Source organism: Mustelus asterias, chromosome 3, assembly GCF_964213995.1.
Source record: "Mustelus asterias chromosome 3, sMusAst1.hap1.1, whole genome shotgun sequence".
Taxonomy (NCBI): Eukaryota; Metazoa; Chordata; class Chondrichthyes; order Carcharhiniformes; family Triakidae; genus Mustelus; species Mustelus asterias.
The window spans coordinates 15,760,512-15,775,734 of NC_135803.1; the positions used below are offsets into that span (position 1 = coordinate 15,760,512).

General features: G+C 41.4%; 1 protein-coding gene across 2 annotated transcripts in view; it reads right to left on the minus strand.

Moving 5' to 3' along the window:
- rnf13 (ring finger protein 13) overlaps positions 1 to 15,223 on the minus strand; it is a 236,351-nt gene that overhangs the window by 166,837 nt on the left and 54,291 nt on the right. For both annotated transcript variants that reach the window (XM_078205312.1, XM_078205304.1), the window contains 2 exons: positions 13,178 to 13,312; positions 9,683 to 9,763 (listed from right to left, as the gene is read on the minus strand). In XM_078205312.1, the coding sequence (XP_078061438.1) occupies positions 9,683 to 9,763; positions 13,178 to 13,291 (195 nt within the window). In that variant the 5' untranslated portion in view covers positions 13,292 to 13,312. The remainder of the gene's footprint in view (positions 1 to 9,682; positions 9,764 to 13,177; positions 13,313 to 15,223) is intronic.

The following is a 15,223-nucleotide window of genomic DNA, read 5'->3' on the forward strand; positions in this document are numbered from 1 at the left end:
ACTCTACCACCAGTGGCCGTGCCTTCAGTAGTCTGGGTGTTACCACCTCACCATCTAACTTCCCTCCTTTAAGATACTTTTTAAAATCTACCTCTTTGACCGAGCTCTTGGTCATGTGCCCTGATAACTCATGTGGCTCTGTGTCACTGTTTTGCTTTCACAATGTTCCTGGGATATTTTATGGTTTTAAACACACTACATCAATATAAGTTGGTCACAAACATTCAAGAATACAGTCAGATTCAAGTATTAATGTAAACTAAATGAGATTGAAAGAAACTGGGAGAACCAGAAACCTCTTCACTGGGTGTGTAGAAAGCTTCCATGTTATCATTGCTTTAAGACAAGCTACATCTGTCAACACATTGGGTGCTAGACTGGCAAATACCAAGCTATTAAGAGGCCACCAACGCCTCTACTATCAACACATAATGTGGTGGACTGACAAATACCAAACTATTAAAGTGGTTTTTGCATTATTCTAGACAAAGGAGTTCTCGTAAAGTTCACTATGGTCACTATTTCCAATTTGGATAGTTGAGAAACTGTGGCTACTAAATTTCACATTCAGTGCTATACCATTTACCGACTATTGCCTAGGTGGGTGCTGCAATCCTGTCCATCTCTTTACTTGGTCCAAGAATAAGTTGGAGGCAATGTTCTAATCCTTGAAGTACAGTACTCATAAGTAATGCACAGTACACAAATTTGGCCATGGTAAATTGACCCTAGTGTCAGGGGGTTAGCAGAGTAAATAGGTGAGGTTACGGGAATAGGGCCTGGGTGGAACTGTGGTCGGTGCAGACTCGATGGGCCGAATGGCCTCCTTTTGCACTATAGTGATTCTGTGATTTAAGTGGAATGATTTTGGATGAAAAGCACTCTTACATTGCATATTTTTCACTGTTGCCAAGTTTTAGGGAATTTTTCATTAAAATAAAAAGCAAAATACTGCAGATGATGGAAATCTGAATTAAAAACAGAGTGCTGGAAAAAACTCAGCAGATCTGGCAACGTCTGTGGAGAGAGGAACAAAGTTAATGTGGAGTTTACAGAGTCCATATGGAGAGAGAAGCAAAGTTAATGGTTCTTCTTTGGAAGATTCTGGGTTTTTTCCAGCACTTTGTCTTTATGCAAGGATTTTTATTGCATTGCTAGTTTAGCTTTATGCTTAACTAGCTGCATTTTGCAATCTCTCACACACACGTGGCAACTTTTTCTCTCGCTTCCTAACATTTTTCCTCCTCCCCCCCCCCTCCAGAAGGAGCTGACTTCTTTCTGGGTCTCTTGGGTATCCTTCCATGCATGGACCAAGTAACCGTTGGTTATTTTGATAATTTTAAAAGGCTTTTAAATCACAGAGAACATTAAAACCATTCCTAATCCTCACATATCTTTCAACAGATTACTGAATAGGAAGAGTAGGATCTCCAAACTAAACAAATTTATATTCAAATAGCACCTCAGCAAGTGCCAAAGTATTTTGCATTCAATGAATACTCTTTCAAAACCAACAGATATTGCCTGAGGCACAAGTTAAAGTTTATTTATTAATCACAAGTAAGGCTTACATTAACACTGCAATGAAGTTACTGTGAAATTCCCCTAGTCGCCACGGTCTGGCACCTGTTCGGGTCAATGCACCTAACCAGCACGTCTTTCCAAATGTGGGAGGAAACCGAAGCACCCAGAGGAAGCCCACGCAGACACCGGGAGAACGTGCAAACTCCACGTAGACAGTGACCCAAGCCAGGAATCGAACCCGGGTCCCTGGCGCTGTGAAGCAGCAGGGCTATCCACTGTGCTACCGTGCAAATCTGAACACAGTACCCTGGATGGAATCAGATCAAGCCCTTGTATAGCAGAAGCATCACTTATTTACCTTTGTAGAACTAATTGAAATACATACTAATGCCCATTAGCTTTTAGTGATTTTTGTACACAAACTACAAGTTCTCTTGGTTCTCCCAGTTCCTCATCTCTCACAATTAAGAAAATATTAGTTTTGTTTTTCTTGGACCCAAAGGGAAAACAGTTCTTCACACTGAATGCCATCTGCATTTTAACCCATGATCTTTTGTAACTTCTTGCTTCCATTGATGAGACTAACTCTACTCCCTAATTTATTGCTAGTAAGCTGTGTTCATTTTTCAATTGTAACATTATCAGTGCCCAAGAGAAAGCAGCTAACCCATGACAAACCAATGATTTCAACATGTCACTACCTTCGAAACTATTTTAAGGTTTGATTATGGTTAAGCGCTGGATGAAAAAATACATCCACTGAGAGAATAAGGCCATGCTTCTGAATTTAAGTTTCAAGGATCACATTTAACTTTCACCAACTTCTGTAGTGTCAGTGACACTGGGTTCCTACTGTAGCTGCTCAAGACATCTTTTGTGAAGTAAGCTATTCTGGGCACAAAGCAAAAAGGTTACTGCAGTACCCTCTGCTGTTCAAAAGCCAACAGTGCATCTTGTTTGGCAAAATGACTTCATAGTCAACCCTGCAGAGGGTCATCAATCCATGCTGTAGCTATTTGTATGCACACACCATTTTATAACTGCATCACATCTGGCCACACTGCAGAAAACCATAAAGGCTCCAGTCCGTCTAATCGAGGAGTCTATACATGCAGCCTGCTGACGTTCTAGCAACAGCATTAACAATTTCAACTCAGTGTTGTTGCAATTTTATGCTGTCGTTTTTAAAGAAATCATCCAGTTTGAACCGACTATTTCAGTACCCCAACCACTTTTAGCTTGTGCCACAGAAGGACAATTACATATTTTTTTATTCCTCACATTTCCACACTCAAATAATTGTAAATGTATTTTCTTCTCTTCCTGCTCAACAGCTTTCCCTCTGGTCTCCCCCAAGGATGAATCTTTGACCCCCACCACCACCTTGCCTCCCTCCCCGCTCCTATTTTTCAAATATATACTGCCTGTCGGCAACATCACCTGAATGTAAATGTTTCTTTCCAAATATACACTGTCGAACTTCAGTCCAACCTCACCACCACCTCTTACCATTCCTCTGATGTCTCGGAACTGCTTGTCTGGTACTAGTTAAGCAGAAATTTTCCCCAACTTGGGAAGCCTGAAGTCACTGTTTTTGATTCCGACCACAAGCTCCATTCCTTAGGCACCAACTCCATTCTTCTCTCTAGCAACTGAGGCTGAACCACACAGCTGCATTTCTGATCACATATCCGTGCCGTCGCCAACACTGCTTACTTCCACCTCCATAACAGCATCTGATTCTGCCTCGGCTTCAGCTCATCTGCTGTTGAAACCTTCACCCAGACCTTTGTTACCTCGAGATTTGACTATTCCAATATACTCCTGGCACTCTCCCATTGTGATCCAAAGCTCTGATGCCTGTCATAGAATCATAGAATCCCTACAGTGCAGAAGGAGGCCATTCGGCCCATCGAGTCTGCACCGACCACAATCCCACCCAGGCCCTACCCCCACATATTTTACCCATTAATCCCTCTAACCTACGCATCGCAGGACTCTAAGGGGCAATTTTTAACCTGGCCAATCAACCTAACCCGCACATCTTTGGACTGTGGGAGGAAACCGGAGCACCCGGAGGAAACCCACGCAGACACGAGGAGAATGTGCAAACTCCACACAGACAGTGACCCGAGCCGGGAATCGAACCCGGGACCCTGGAGCTGTGAAGCAGCAGTGCTAACCACTGTGCTACCGTGCCGCCCCTGTGTCTTAACTCTCACCCATTATCACTGTGCTCACTGACCTATGTGGGCTGAAGGGGCTTCACACAGCAGATGCTGCGAAACTATGTCTCCATGTCCCGAGGCATGGTACATTGGGGAAACCATGCAGACGCTACGACAACGGACGAATGAACACCGCTCGACAATCACCAGGCAAGACTGTTCTCTTCCTGTGGGGGAGCACTTCAGCAGTCACGGGCATTCAGCCTTGGATCTTCAGGTAAGCGTTCTCCAAGGCGGCCTTCACGACACACGACAGCGCAGAGTCACTGAGCAGAAACTGATAGCCAAGTTCCGCACACATGAGGACGGCCTAAACCGGGATGTTGGATTTATGTCACATTATCAGTAACCCCCACAGCTTGCCTCCTGGACTTGCAGAATTTCACTAGCTGTTCTGTCTGGAGACAATACACATCTCTTTAACCAGTGTTGAATGCTCCCTCCACCCACATTGGCTGTACATTTAAGACCTGGCTGGCTGTAGAGATTTGCATTCTAATCAGTATTCTGTAATTTGATTTCTGTGTCTGTTTGCACTGTTGAGAACAGATATCCACTCCATCTGACGAAGGAGCTGTGCTCCGAAAGCTTATGGTATTTGCTACCAAATAAACCTGTTGGACTTTAACCTGGTGTTGTGAGACTTCTTACTCAATTTTAAGGACAGCAGGAGGAGTCCAGGGACTGAGGGTGGGAAAGCCCAGCGGCCTGGAGGGTGGATATACCTCCATCAATGATCCACGTCCCAGATCAGAAGCATTAAATGGCTGCCGTAATCAGCAGGCGGCATTTCTCGCTGGCCTTTTTGGCGGCAGGGCCGGCAATTGGAAAAGTTCTGCCCATTGTCTCAGGATAAAAGGTATAGCCATTTCAGAGAACTTTTTTCATATATAGATTATAGTTTTATAGAAACCCTACAGTGCAGAAACAGGCCATTCGGCCCATCGAGTCTGCACCGACCACAATCCCACCCAGGCCCTACCCTACTCCCATATCCTATACATTTACCCGCTAATCCCTCAAACCTACACATCTCAGGACACTAAGGGGCAATTTTAGCATGGCCAATCAACCTAACCCGCACATCTTTGGACTGTGGGAGGAAACTGGAGCACCTGGAGGAAACCCACGCAGACACGAGGAGAATGTGCAAATTCCACACAGACAGTGACCCAAGCCGGGAATCGAACCCAGGTCCCTGGAGCTGTGTTCTGTCAGAGGATTGTGAATCTTTGGAATTCGCTACACCAGAGGGCCTTGAATGATCAGTTGCTGAATATATTCAAGGCTAAGACTGATAGATATTTGGACTCTCAGGGAACCAAGAGAAAAGAGGTCAAGGATCAGCCATGTCATTGAATGGAGGAGTATGCTGACAGGGTTGTAAGGCCTACTTTTGATCCTATTACTTACGTTAGGTTCTTTTCACCCTGTAACTCAGATGAACTCTCCAATTCTGGACTCCTGAGCATCCCTGATTGTAACCACTCCACCATTGGTGGCCATGCCCACAGCTGGCCAAGGCCTTCAGCTTGAATTCCATCCCCAAAATTCTTCCTCTTTCTTAAAACCTACTTTTTTAACCAAATGTTTGGTTATCTGTTCTAACGATTCAGGTGGTTCAATGTCAACTATTGCTTGATATTGCTTCTGTGAAGAATCTTCGGTCTGAAAGCTGTGCTGGTTAGGCGCATTGACCCGAACAGGCGCCGGAGTGTGGCAACTAGGGGAATTTCACAGTAACTTCATTGCAGCGTTAAAGTAAGCCTTACTTGCGACTAATAAATAAGCTTTAACTTTAACTTTAGTTTTACTATATTAAAGGTGATAAAAAAATAAGTTGTTATCCAAGTTAAAAAAAGGGCATGCATTCCAAATAGTACCCTCACTAGCCTCCGCTGCCCCAAATCACTTCACAGCCATCAAGTACAGTTGAAGCACAATCTTTGCAATTTAGGGAAGTAACAGCCCATCTCCACTAAAGGTCCCACAAATAGCAGCAAAGGTCATTCAGGGTTAATCATTGGCCAGGACACCAGGATTTTACTTCTCTTTGAAGATCAATGGGGATTCGTTTTAAAAAACATTCACCTAAAATGGCTGGCAGGGTCACGGTTTAATGTCACGCCCAAAAGTTAACAAGTATTAGCCTGGATATCTGTGGAGTGAAACAAACCCTCAGAGGTGAGAGTGATACCACCGAGTGAAAATCAACACTAATGTCCCTCCAACAACTCAGTGGCAATCGGATAGCTGCTGGATAACAAAACATTGGTGCAAAATAATGCCACAGCAGTTTGGCACATTGAGTGTTAGCACACCACTTATTACTCCTGGTCTATTCAATTATGCAAGCAGTACACGGATTTTAACTGCCCTGTCACAAGTCTTCCACATGATTCAGTTATCCGTTCAGAAACTCCCTTCATAGCAACAATTGACCCCGCAGAACACAGTCATAGCATTGATTAAACATGCAAATCCGCACAACCAAATTCACCACTTTATAAATTGCTTACAGCTGACTAACACTTTGTTTACAATGCTTTACCAATGAAAAACAATTTGCAATATAAAGTTCTCAGATGCATTATTCATCAGTCACTGTGGAGCTGGGAAAATAAAATCAATCTGAACTGCCGCAAGGTGGCTGCAGTCGGGTTGATTGTTTGACTCATAATGTCATACCGCTTTTGCATCTGCCATTGGCCATCGGTCCAAGCAGTGCTTCTCCCTTTTTCTGATGTTCTTTACCATTTACTGGAGATGACGTACTCTCCACACTGTGGACAATACATAGCAATATGACTCGCAGTCTCATCTTCCACCGGCATACTGACTGAAAAACAGTATGCAGGCAGCAAAGGAGAAATGAAATTTTATTTTTACAAGTACAATGAGAATAATGGGAATTGGAACACATTTTCAATTTTTCTAACACAAACAAATCAAGCACTACCAGCTCACTCAACTAGAGAATAAGGTTTCCGCTACTACGTTCCATTCTAGCGCCAATGTGAATTTTCAGGTTTCCACATCAGTTTGCCCAAATGATTACACCAACTTGTGACAAATTACACGCATTAATAATTTTATTAGTATTTTATACCCATTTGCGTAAACAGAAAATACAGAATGTTTTACGATTTCAAATGAAAAGGTGATGTAAAATCTACATGAATGACACTCAACATTCTTCTGCAGAACAGGAGGGCACAAGATATTTTTTGCCCATGTTCAGTTCTTAAGATCAGCCCTATTTTAAAATGGAGGTATGCTGTTGGATAGTAGCTACTTCTCCTTAAGTGCATATGATGAAACAGCATGGCTCACCATGTCATGCATAACAGCACTAACAAAGCCCTTTAACAGGACTGGTGTCTTTAGCAGAAGATGTTGTATGATGGAATGAAGAAAAGATGTGATGACAAAGAAAATAGAAACAAGACTTAAAGCATCCCCACAACAAAACAAAGTGGCTGGCACAAGATACCATCATTAATATTAGCTACCAGGATGAGAGACTGGGGAGAGAAAAATTAAAATAAAGACTGGAATAGGCCTTTCATCCCTTGAGCACATTCCACTGTTCAATTACAACTTAAACAGAAAATGCTGGAAAATCTCAGCAGATTTGATAGCATCTGTGGAGAGAGAATAGAGCCAACATTTTGAGTCTGCAAGATCCTTCATCTGAGTCACCCAAACTTGAAACGTTGGCTCTATTCTCTCCCTACAGATGCTGTCAGACCTACGTAGATTTTCCAGCATTTTCTGTTTTTGTTTCAGATTCCAGCATCCACAGTATTTTGCTTTTATATTAGTGCTTAACTTTTGCTTTTATCATTATTTAATTAGACTAGCCAATGTGCAACACAACTTCTCTTTGTTTCATGCCCCTTGATCCTGGGTTAACAAAAAATCTTGATTTCAGTTGATCCTCCAAACATCTGCAGTTTTTTCAGGTAAATTCAGAGTTCTTGTGCTTTACTGCTCAGGTGTTTAAAAGTGTTTCCTGATTGTAATCCTAAATGATCACGTTTAAAGGTTAACCCCCAGTCCAAACCCTTGCTCAGGCTGCCACCTCTAGATCCCACCAGATGAAATATTTCTGAATTATTTTAAATAACTGAACCGTCTAAACTCAAGAGAACACAAAGCAAGTCCTATGACAATTCTGCTGAACCTGCAATGTATCCCCTCCCAGGCCAATATATCTTTCATGAGATTTAGTGCCCAAAACGGAATACAATATTTCAGACGCATTTTACTCAGCAGACTTGCATAGATGTACCAGTTGGGGAATAACGGATTGGGATAAAAGTTTGGGTATCGAGCAAACATCCATTTGAAACTCTCAATACTTAGAAAACTACTTTGAAGAAAAAATAGCAAAATCATAGGAAGATTATGTATTCTTCCCACTCTTAGAGAATCAAGAACGAGAAGGCATAGATTTAAAATGTTTCACAAAAGAAGTTAATGTGATGCGAGAAAAACGTATATACAAAAGTGGTTTGGATCTTGACTGCACTGCCTGGAAGTGTGGTGGCAGGAGGTTCAATCAAGACATTCAAGAGGGCATTAGATGATTACTTGAATAGAAACAACACGCAGGGATACAGGGAAAAGGCAGGACAAATGGCACTCTCCTTTGGAGAGCTAGTGCAGACACAACGGGCCAAATGGCCTCCTTCTGCACCGTAACAATTCTGCGATGGCACAGAAAGAGGCTACTTGGCCCATCATATCTGCACGACTGAAATATGAGCAATCCAACCGAGTCTCATTCTCTAGCATCTCGTCCATTATTCTGCAGGTTACAACACTGGAGATGCTTATCCAGACACTTCTTCAATGAATTGGGGACTTCCGCCTCTACGACCCTTTCAGGCAGTGAGTTCCAGACCCCCACGGTACTCTAGTGAAAATGGTTTTCCCCCTCTTACTCTTTCTACCAATCACTTTAAATCAATGCCCCGAGTCACCGACTTCTCTGCAATAGACCCTCACCAACCACTCCCTCCAGGCCCCTCATTATTTTGTACACTCTCATTTGAGACTGGAGGTGTGCTGAACTGGTCATGACATCTATTTTTCATAACAGTATTTTTCCTCAAGAAATGAATACACAAAAGAATTCAGAATACAAGCCAAGTTTATGCAGTCAATCCTCACAAGTTAATTATTTAAATCCTAGTATAATTCTGATGAACCTGCCGTGTATCCTCTCCTTACCCCAAAGATTTGCATCATCATTTCACTCTTAGAAAGAAAATGTAATTTTCTATACAGTACTGGAGCCAATTCACCTTTCAAAACTGAAAATCGAGGCAATTACAAACATGTAAAATTCCTGAATGCAGCACATCAAAAAAATGGTGACCTCTTCAAAGCTTCAACTTGGACAAGACTGCCTAGGTTCCCAGATGTTGTCCTCTGGGCTGACTTTCCAAATAACACCTGCCATTGAGGGGAAACAGCAAGCAGGCACCAGGCACTTCCGACAGATTTCTGAACAGTCCTAGCTGGTCAAGGTCAGAGATATACTCACAACACAACAATTGCATTTATATAGCACCTCCAATGTACGAAACATCCCAAGGTACTGAGAGTCAATCAAAATTTGACACAAACAAATAACAAGGTAATTGTAAAAGGCTACCAAAAGATTGGTTACGGAGGCAAGAATCATAAGAGCTAGGAGCAGGAGAAGGCAATTTAGCCCCTCGAGCCTGCTCCGCCATTTAATACAATCATGGCTGGTATATTTTAGAGTGCCTTAAAGGAAGCCAGAGATTTAGGGAGGGATTTCCAGGGCCTAAGGCAACTGGAAAAGAAAAAACAGAAGATAATTTCTTCTGAATCAGCAATACGTTTCTCTGATAAAGGTCCTTCCCTGAAATCTCTTATGAATGGCAATACTTTACCTTCAAGCCATCTTTAGGGAGACGGTAACCAAAGCCTGATGGGAGATCATCAAAATTCTGCGTTTGGTTATCAATAGAATGCTGAAAAACATTAACAAAGAATTAGAGTTCCAGGTAACCTTCAGTTATTGTATTAACTTTATCATTTAGGTATATGGATATCAAAGTGATTGTCAATACAGCTTAGTCCTGAGTCAACACATTAAGTTTGCATTGATTTTGATTCAAGAAACTCAAACTGGGTAAGAATATGCTGTAACATTTATTCCAAACTGATTTTTGTGATAAAAGGCAACATTGAAAAGGAACTTCTTATTGCTTAATTATAGTTGCCCCAAGAACATCAAGACAAATGGGATCTCAGTAACATTTCAATTGGAAAGGCTGAAGTGGATGATGTTAACTCTTATTTGTAAGCATCACAGATCAAGAGCACTCCCTTAGTAATCATCTTCACTTGAGTTTAAAATAGCCATTTTCTGCAGGCACTTCTTTTGGGTCCAAGTGAGCTACCTCTCCCTCAAAATAACCATCAAGAGATATTTTCCTAGAGATAGCCTTCTTAATAATTAACAGCTAGGTTATAAATACCCGGATAATATAAGGATCCAGGAGTGTCTCTTCAAAAAATTATACCTGCCCACTGAAGTGGATAAGGCTCTTAAGGCTGCATTCAGAGGACAGTGGCACAGTGGTGAGCCTCACAGCACAAGGGACCTGGGTTCCATTCCCGATTTGGGTCACTATCAGTATAGTGTTTGCACGTTCTCCCCGTGTTTGCATTGGTTTCCTCCAGTTTCGTCCCACAATCCAAAAGACGTGCTGGTTAGGTGCATTGGCCATGCTAAATTCTCCCTCAATGTACATGAACAGATGCCTGACTGTGGCGCCTCAGGGATTTTCACAGTAACTTCATTATAGTGTTAATGTAAGCCTAATTGTGACACTAATAAAGAAAATTTAAAAACTAAGATGTTATACTTTACTAACTTATTTACAAATTTAAGAACCATGACCTGTAATACACTTCAAGTGGGCAAGTACATCACAACATTAAAGATTATAGAAAGATAGAATATATCATCTTAGTTCTAATATAGAATCCAATAAAAGAGACTTGAACAACTAATGCAAAGATTAAAAACTCTCGTAAGACATCCATTAAATATTTAAAGTGAAGAGTTACCTTAAATCCCTGAGCGTTTTAGCTATCTGATGACCTGGACACACTTAGGGTGTTGCCAGGGCTCACATTCAAATGTCCAGCTCTTCAGTAGCACGAGAAGCATTGACCTGTTTCTGTGGAACACTCCGTCTTAACTGAAAAATCTTATGGTCTATTGAATTGAATTATAACACCAGGGCGGCACGGTGGCACAGTCGTTAGCACAGCTGCTTCACAGCGCCAGGGACCCGGTTTCAATTCCGGCCTCAGGTCACTGTCTGTGCAGAGTCTGCACATCTTCCCCATGTCTGTGTGGGTTTCCTCTGGGTGCTCCGATTTTCTCCCACAGTCCAAAGATGTGTGGGTTAGGTTGATTGGCCATGCTAAATTGCCCCAGAGTGTCAGGTGGATTATCAGGGTAAATACATGGGGTTACGGGGATAAGGCCTGGGTGGGATTGTGGTCGGTGCAGACTTGATGGGCTGAATAGCCTCCTTCTGCACTGTAGGGATTCTATGAGGATTCTTGGCAGCTCTGAATGTTACCTTGTTGTGTAAATTCCTTCCATTTTTATAAAGGTATATCGCATCTATTATTGATAATTATTTAATTGTTGAGGATTGCCATACTATGTGAACATTAAGCATTTATCTGGTCAATAACTGTTGTAGTATTATCTTCCAGTAGCAATGCCAACAATAATTTTTACTTGTTTCTTATTTTCATAATTTGCATTTTATAAAACGGGATTTAAAGCTTATTTTTTTACTGTATGGTCAGCTTAAGATTCCTTTGTCCATGATGGAGTCATCAAATGGTCAAAGCCGCCTTCTTTTTTCCTTTGGCAAAAGTTGAGAATCTTGCAAGAGTGATGTGCGATATTCTAATAAAGTTGGTTAATGATTGTTTAACTTCACTGATAACTATCTCTGGAAGTGTTCTGCACCATCTAAAACCAATGTGTTCCTTCTTTGAAAATAAAAATACATTGATATGTCCTTTTGCAGATGAAGTTGACCCTGGTAAGTCATTTAGAAAGTAAAGTAGGCAGGGCTTAAAATATTCTGGGGGTTTTTCTGGACGATTCCTGTGCTGTGATATCTGTGTTCTTTGTGACCTTTTGTACCGGTAGCACAGTGGTTAGCACTGCTGCTTCACAGCGCCAGGGACCTGGGTTTGATTCCTGGCTTGGGTCACTGTCAGTGTGGAGTTTGCATGTTCTCCCCCCTATCTGCATGGGTTTCCTCTGGGTGCTCCAATTTCCTCCCACAGTCCAAAAGTCATGCTAGTTAAGTGCATTGACCCGAACAGCTCATGGCAACTAGGGGAATTTCACCGTAACTTCATTGCAGTGTTAATGTAAGCCTACTTGTGACTAATAAATAAACTTTACTTGACCAGTATGTTGATATCAAAAGGGTTAGGAAAATTTCCATTTGGCGTGTCAAATTCAAAAATGACCGTGTGTGTGCACAAAGGCATCCATTTCTAAGGTATAATTGTCCCATTTATATATGAATTCTGCTTATTAGCTATATTTCAGCTAACTAATCTGTATTTTCATGAGGCAGTTTAGCGGGTTCCCTTCTTTGAAAGGCAGGAGGGAATCAGTTAGTTAGCTTTTTACAAGAATACAACAGCTATTATGATAGTTTTCCCTGGTGTCATCCCATATAGAACATAGAACAGTACAGAACAGAACAGGCCCTTCAGCCCACGATGTTGTGCCGAGCTTTATCTGAAACCAAGATCAAGCTATCCCACTCCCTATCATCCTGGTGTGCTCCATGTGCCTATCCAATAACCGCTTAAATGTTCCTAAAGTGTCTGACTCCACTATCACTGCAGGCAGTCCATTTCACACCCCAACCACTCTCTGCGTAAAGAACCTACCTCTGATATCCTTCCTATATCTCCCACCATGAGCCCTATAGTTATGCCCTATTATAATAGCTCCATCCACCCGTATTACTAGTTTTACTGAATTCAATTCCACAAGTTGCCAGAAGCACTGAATCGTTGACCTGTATCAAAAACCACAATATTACTGACTAAACTTGTCTCCATAAAGCAAGACTTTGATCAACTTCACTCTTCCTAAGTTAACAACAGCCAACGGTAGCACTTGAAAATCACCTAACTCAATAAGGATCAAATACTTTCCTAGTTTAAGTGACTCATCTACACAGCAACTCCTCACACGGCCCTGTGGAGGATTTCTATGTATGAAAATACAACATTTTCTGAAACTGAAACTCAAATTAAAATATTTCAGATTGCCATCAACGTCCTTGATCGCATCTTTTTGTTTAATAAGATGTTATACTTACTGCTATAATGTCACCTTCCACAGGCCACAGGTGCAGAAAAGCAACAAAATACACCACGAAGCTTACATGAATCTGTGATGCAGATAAAATCAACAACCCCAATGGCAAAATCATCTTCAAAAATTGCTGCAAAACCTATTCGAGAAATAAAAAACAAACATGAAACAAATTAATTTTTAATATACAACTTATATTTCCTTAACATAATAAAGCATTCCAAGAACGTTTTGAAACAAAATATAACACCGAGCCACATATGGAGATATTGGGTCAGATCTTGGTCAAAGAGGTAAATTTAAGCAGTGTCTTAAAGGACGAAAACAAGTAGGAGGATGGGAACTCCAAAGTTTAGGACATAGACAATTGAAGGGGCAGGCACAAACGATGGAGAAATTAAAATCAGGGATGTTTAACAAGGTTAAATTAAACGTGATGATAGCTCAGAGGGTCGAGGGCTGAAGGAGATTGCAAGAGATAGTGAGGGCAAGGTCATGGTGGGATTTGAAAACAAGGGTTAGAATTTTAAAATCAAGACATTGCTTGACGAGAGGGCCAATGTAAATCAGCGAGCATGGGTGATAGGTGAATGGAACTTGGTGCAAATTAAGGCACTGACAGCAGAGGTTTGGATGGCCTCAGGTTTACGGAGGACATAAATGTCAAGAGTGTGTCAGAATGGTTAAATCTAGAGGTTAAAGATATGTGGTAAAATAATTCCCAAAATCTCAATGATCATGTCATATTTCCTTCTAAGTTAAGGCAGTCATGCACATTGGAAACCATAGTTTTATTTTTGAGTTACTTAACCAATTATTCACACCCAGCCCTAGATCACCAACAGGGGGGGCAGTGGTTAGCATTGCTGTCTCACAGCGCCAGGGACCTGGGTTCAATTCTTGGCTTAGGTGACTGTCTGTGCAGAGTCTGCACATTCTCCCAGTGTTTGCGTGGGTTTCCTCCGGGTGCTCCAGTTTCCCTCCCCCCTGCCCCACAGTCCGAAAGACGTGCTGGTTAGGTGCATTGGCCATGCTAAATCCTCCCTTAGTACGGAACAAGCGCTAGGGTGTGGCGACTAGGGGATTTTCACAGTAACTTCATTGCAGTGTTAATTGAAGCCTAGTTGTGACACTAATAAAATAAACTTTAAACATGTAACCACTATTTATTATGGAATATCTATCATTTCCATCGATACTGTATATTTAAAAATTTTACATTCTCATCTAAATAACCATATATGAAGTTCCTTGCTTAAGAGCTTAAGCCAATTTGTTCCACATTTCTACAACACTGCGGTAAAAATATATATTTTCTTTAAAAACTGGCTCTGCTATGGGATTAAAGGAGTTAGAGTTAGTCTGAACACCAAGAGCCAGAGCTAGCTCAAAAATAGTGGTCTATCAGGACCAGAATAAAAAATATAATAAAATACCAATATTAAAAACCACTGGTTTAAAGTTACCTTTGACAAAAAGAATTACCTTACTTTTATCGGTCTTCAATTCCGGCTGCTAAACCTTAACCCATCGGTACAGGCTCAATGGGTCGAATGGCCTCTTTCTGCACTATAGGGATTCTATCCAATTAGTTTCTTGGAATCACTTGGAATACTGTTTATCTCATGATATTTGTTATCTAGTAATATTGTTAGAAGTAGCATAATCCTTCAAATAGTTCAGTATAAGCTGCAGGAGATACTGGTGTACCTGCCATGCTTTGACCAAGAAGGCAATGAGAATTGTCAGGCACCGTCAATTATTGTGAAGGGGCCACAATCTGCATAAGTCTAATAGACTGAAATCAGGCTTCTTTCCAAAACAAATCCACGCAACTTTAGACCATTAACTCTCATCAGTACTGAGCAAGTTAATGGCCTTCATTAGAAGTTGGCAAAGCAAATATGAGAAAAAAAAATTATGGAAAAGCTCAACCCAGCAAATAGCAGTTAACATGCACTCAGGGAACAAACATCTTCCTGTCGAACCAATCTAATTGGCTTATTTAAAGCAAGTGGATTCTGGAAAGTCTTACAAAGTGATGCACCCT